Source organism: Eurypyga helias, unplaced genomic scaffold, assembly GCF_000690775.1.
Source record: "Eurypyga helias isolate BGI_N326 unplaced genomic scaffold, ASM69077v1 scaffold22767, whole genome shotgun sequence".
NCBI lineage: Eukaryota > Metazoa > Chordata > Aves > Eurypygiformes > Eurypygidae > Eurypyga > Eurypyga helias.
Window position 1 is genome coordinate 1 of NW_010260094.1, and position 5,433 is coordinate 5,433.

General features: G+C 56.7%; 1 protein-coding gene across 1 annotated transcript in view; it reads left to right on the top strand.

The window, feature by feature from the left end:
- Positions 1–669: 669 nt before the first annotated feature.
- LOC104512087 (tripartite motif-containing protein 7-like) overlaps positions 670–5,433 on the top strand; it is a 6,414-nt gene continuing 1,650 nt past the window's right edge. Inside the window, exons 1-4 of the mRNA XM_010154936.1 lie at positions 670–1,086; positions 2,783–2,878; positions 4,279–4,509; positions 5,053–5,075. Of these exons, the coding sequence (XP_010153238.1) occupies positions 670–1,086; positions 2,783–2,878; positions 4,279–4,509; positions 5,053–5,075 (767 nt within the window). The remainder of the gene's footprint in view (positions 1,087–2,782; positions 2,879–4,278; positions 4,510–5,052; positions 5,076–5,433) is intronic.

Sequence of the window (5,433 nt, forward strand, 5' to 3'; positions counted from 1 at the left end):
ATCCCTCGGATTTATTATGGATTCCCAGTCCCGGACGTTATGTGGGAGCATCCTGCCCTCCCACGGGCTGGGATCACCTCCTAAAGGAGCGGTGAGGATGCTGAGCTCGGCAACACGGAGCTCGGATCAACCCCGTGGTTCTTCCTCCAGCCGGCCTCGAAAACACCTGGGAAAAAAGAGGGGGAAAAAGTTTTATTTTTTAAGCTGCAATTTTGTGTTTTGGTGGCACGGAGATGCTGGTGAAGGGCAGGGGGAGAGCGATGCCGTCCGTAAAACCGCCCTTGTTATCTCGCTCCCCGCCGGCAGCTCGTTATCTCGGGATGCAGAGGTCATGGGTCGGGATGAGGAACCTCTCTCCCCTCTCCTCTCTCCCGCAGCCGACTCCCGAAAACCTTGAAACGCCTTTCGGCGTGACTCAGGTTTCACAGGGGGTGTTGCAAAACCGCCTTTCGCACAGAAAATCGGCCCGAAATTCCCCTGTTTCTCCGCCCCTCCTTCCTTTTACATCCTTTACCAGGCTGGGCTTTTCAAACAAGATCTTCCCGGTTCAGGCAGCAAATCGGGACGGGAATTCCCGGCCGCTGCTGGGAAAAAAATAAAAAAAAGAGAAAGAAAGGAAAAAACCCCAAACCAATGAAGCGAAAGTAATTGTGTCATTCTTCTTCAGCCATGGCCGAGCGCGACCCGCTGGAGAGCCTGCAGAAAGAAGCCTCTTGCTCCATCTGCCTGGATTATTTCAGCGATCCCGTGTCCATCGACTGCGGGCACAGCTTTTGCCGCCACTGCATCACCCGCTGCTCGGGAAAATCGGACCGCCGCTTCGCCTGCCCTCAGTGCCGGGGAACGGCCCAAAAACGAAAATTCAGACCCAACCGCGAGCTCAGGAACTTGGCGGAGATCGCCAAGACGTTGAGCTCCAGGATGGGATACGTGGACGGAGCCGGCAACTTGTGCCCGAAGCATCGGGAGCCGCTCAAGCTCTTCTGCCAGGAGGACGGGACGGCCATCTGCGTGGTCTGCGACCGCTCCCACGCTCACCGCGCCCACGCCGTCGCTCCCATCGAGGAAGCCGCCCAGGAGTGTAAGGTGAGACACGGGGGGGGGTTGGGCCACCAGAGGCTGAGGTTTGCTAGCCAGGGGCTTCTCCACCTTCCTAAGGACACAGGGAAGGATGTCCCATAGAATTTTCCAAGATTGGGGGGCTTCCCCACCTTCCTAAGGACACCAGGAAGGGTGCCCCGTAGGATTTTCCAAGACTTGGGGGCTTTTCTACCTTCCTAAGGACACAGGGAAGGATGCTCCATAGAATTTTCCAAGACTGGGGGGCTTCTCTACCTTCCTAAGGACACAGGGAAGGATGCTCCATAGAATTTTCCAAGACTGGGGGGCTTCTCCACCTTCCTAAGGACATGGGGAAGGATGCCCCGTAGGGTTTTCCAATATTGGGGTGTTTCTCCACCTTCCTAAGGACATGGGGAAGGATGCCCCATAGGGTTTTCCAAGACTGGGGGCTTCTCCACCATCCTAAGGACACGGGGCAGGATGTCCCGTAGGATTTTCCAAGACTGGGGTGTTTCTCCACCATCCTAAGGACACGGGGCAGGATGTCCCGTAGGATTTTCCAAGACTGGGGTGTTTCTCCACCATCCTAAGGACACGGGGCAGGATGTCCCGTAGGATTTTCCAAGACTGGGGTGTTTCTCCACCATCCTAAGGACATGGAGAAGGATGCCCCGTAGGATTGTCCAAGATTTGGGATGAGTAGGTTGACCCTCCAACATGGGATTCTAAATTAACCCCCTCGGGGTGACGCCCTCAGCTTGGATCCCTCCACGGAAATCCACCGCCCAAGTTGCCGTCACCCTCTCCGGGGACCGCAGCGGAAGCTGAGGCCGGGAGCACGTAGAAAATTCCCAAATTATCGGCGCTGGACCCCAACTTCACTCTCCTGTGCACAGGCCGGGCTCCGGCTGCTAATTGTTGTGCGAGAATTGGGTTGGAAATCCCAGATGAGTCGCCCTTTCCGCTAGGAATCGCTCCCTGGAGGAATTTCTTTCCGAGCAAACCCTCTTGGGATAACCGGGGCGGTGCTGGGGAGGGAATGTTTTAATTCCCCCGACGGAGGAGAAGAAGCAGCGAGGGGCAGGAGGGGGAAAATAAGAGGATGAAATACACGTGGTGGGGGGGCCGGGTGGGCTGCAAATGGCCGTCGGTGGTTTTCGGGTGTGGGATTTTGGGAGGAAATGTTGAAAAACAGGCATTTCTAAAGCTCAATTTACCCTCAAAACCCCCAAACTCTGGGGAATTTATTCATATTTACTATTCCTTGGCCTGCAGCAGGTGAGAAGTTTGGGCAGAAACGCGGATTCTGCGGACGATGGGAAGTTGCGGGAATCTAGGGGACCGGATTCAGGGTAAAATAATAGCTGCCACGTTCACGAGGGGTTAGAATGATCCAACCGAGGCAAAACAGATGATGGGAAACGCAGAAAACAAGCGGCCACAAAAATACCGGGAGAAGGAACCGGCAAGGACCGGGGTAGGCGTGTTAATGAGGGTGTAATATTAATTATTTCCTTGATTTCACTCTTCGTTCACGAGAGGCTTCACAGAAAAAGTCTGGGGATGACGAGGGGCCAGAGGGTAAAGGGTATTGAAATATTTCCAAGCTCTGGAGGTCTCAAAGCCGCCGGGAATTAGGCAGAGCACCACTGGAGCCGTGCGTCCCTCTCTCCCGAACAACCTGCAGGTTAATATTGTAATTATTGGGTGTTATTCCCAGGAGCAAATCCAGAGCAAACTCAAGAGCCTCAAGGATGAAAGGGAAAGGCTCCAAGGATTAAAGCAGACCGGGGAGAAGAGAAGCCACAAGTACCTGGTAGGTACTCGCTGCCGTAAGCACGGAGCGGGATGGGGGGTGGGAGGCTTCCGCGGGTTGAAAGGTGCCGGATGGGCACCAAAATTCGCAGCGAGGAGGGAAACGCTTCCCGTCGCTCCACCCAGATGGGGTCATCGCTCTTGCACGGGGTCCGTCTCGGTGGGGCGGATTCGCACAATGGGGCGGTGGGATGGTGGTTCCGAAGGGATGGCACTCCCGAAGGGATGGCACTCCCGAAGGGATGGTTCTCCCAAAGGGATGGTGGTCCCGAAGGGATGGCGCTCCCGAAGGAAAAATTCCGCGGTTTGAAAGGTGCCGGATGGGCACCAAAATTCGCAGCGAGGAGGGAAACGCTTCCCGTCACTCCACCCAGATGGGCTCATCGCTCTTGCACGTGGTCCGTCTCAGCGGGGCGGATTCGCACGATGGGGCGGTGGGATGGCGGTTCTGAAGGGATGGCGCTCCCGAAGGGATGGCGCTCCGAGACTTCTCCATCTCTCCCACAGACCGCCGCGCCCCAGGAGGTGCTTTCGGCCACCCATCCCCGGAGATGGGTCAACCCAGTGGGATGGGGGGGGTGCGTGTGGCTAATTTGGGCCCCGATGGGGCTTTTCCGCTGCTGCGTAGCCGTCTGGGTGCCAGTGAGGGCGGTGGCGCTCGGAGCATCCGGATACAGACACGTTTCCGTCGGAGAGTGCACCACACCAGATGTTTCCACCACCTCCCATCCCTGTTTTGGGCTACCAGAGGCTGGGGGGAGGGGGGAGAGGAGGATCCATAGCTCTAAGGAAGTGAGAAACGGTGATTTCCTCAAAAGCAGGAGGCGTCGCCGATGTTCATGCGAACGGGCGGGTTGCCGGGGTGAAAGAGGGCGGAATCGGGCAACGGCCTTTCCGGCACCACGAGCGTCTCTCCCGCCGCGCTCCCTGGCCTGGAGCCGGTCCCATCCCATCCAGCTACTTCCCTCAAGGCCAACACCTGGGAGATTTTGGGGAATCGCACGTGCCAGGGATTGTTTCCGACGGCCCCCACGGGATTTCACATCCTCCTCTTACTCTGGGGTCCTCAAACGCCTCTCCCGGATGGATTTGCCCCACCGAAGACGCGTAGATGCCCACGTGCAACGCTTGGTCTTCTCCAGGTTGGGGTAAAAACATGAAGCGAAGCTTCTCCCTGCGTTTCTCCAGCCGAAAAAATATACAGAATCCTCCCCAAAAGGCAACGCGTGTTTTATGACCCCACGGGGCATCACCTAAAGCTCAAAGGAGACCCGAAGCCACGTGCTATGGGCTCGGACTGTCCCCAGGGCCCAAGACCAGTCCTTCTTCCCGTTTTATCCACCCAAATTCTTGAATCCGAGGTCTTGGATTTCTCACCCCGCCCCCCTCTCCTCCTCGCAGCAGCAGGCGCGAGCCGAGAGGTGGAAAATCCGGTTGGTGTTTAAGCAGCTGCACCGGTTCCAGGACGAGCAGGAGCGGCTCCTGCTGATGTGGCTGGAGGAGGTGGAAAAGCAGATAGCGCAGACCCAGGCCGAGAACGACGGGAAGATCTCCGTGGAGATCTCCAACCTGGAAAACCTCATCCGGGAGCTGGAAGGGATGAACCCGCAGCCGGAGAATAAGTCTCTGCAGGTAGGAGCGGGCTTGCCACGGGGCGAATACGAGGCGGTGGCCTCTCCCTCCTCCCCCCAGTCTCTTTGCCCTGACATTTTGGGTAGTTTATTCAGGTTTTCAGCAGTTTAATTTTTTGTGTAGCTTACTGAGTTCGCTTCATGAAGGAGCTGGATCACATATTGGACATCGACATCAGTGCTGTGTCGTATCCGACCCCGGAGGGGGGGACCCCAGAATCAGTCTTCCAGCATCTTGGGTGCCCACCGGCATAGGTAGCCCATTCCCACCCCAAAAGGCCACGGCAGGCAGTGCCAGGACGAGAAGCAACGGTGTTTGGAAGTGGATAAAATATTCCAGTAGCTCTATTGGAGCTTTTTCTCCCAGCCAGGGACCGAACGGGCTGCTCTGTGGGTACAAGAGGTCCCCGATGCTGCTCGGCGGGGGCAGAATAAAACCCCAGCCAAGCGAAGCGCGCTCGCCAACCACAGCCGAGGGAGATGAGAGAGAGAAACAGGCCTGAAGGTCGCTCAGAGTTTAATTCCCATCTTCTCTCTCCTTTAGGATGCCAGGAGTGCCTTGACCAGGTATGTGGCTCTCCCCTTTCCGGAGGGGACGGTCGTCCCCGGCGCAACGTCACAGAGCGGAGAGGAACGGGGGAGCGGGAGGGGTTGTACCAGGGTGCTCAGGGTGAGGAAGAAGTTAGGTCCTGGGGTGAGATTATGCCCTGATTTCTCTGGAGGAAGCCAACATCCACCACCGAGGAGGGTCCGGAGAAAGCGTGTCCCCTCCATGGGGACACTGGGACCACCGATACGCCCAGCGACATCTCAACTGATTCAGCCGGGTGTTTGGGGAGAAATAAGCTCAATCCGGCGGCTTTTATAATCCGTGTTTACGACAAGGCTTATCCAGAAAGGAAGGAATAATAAAAAAAAAAAAAAA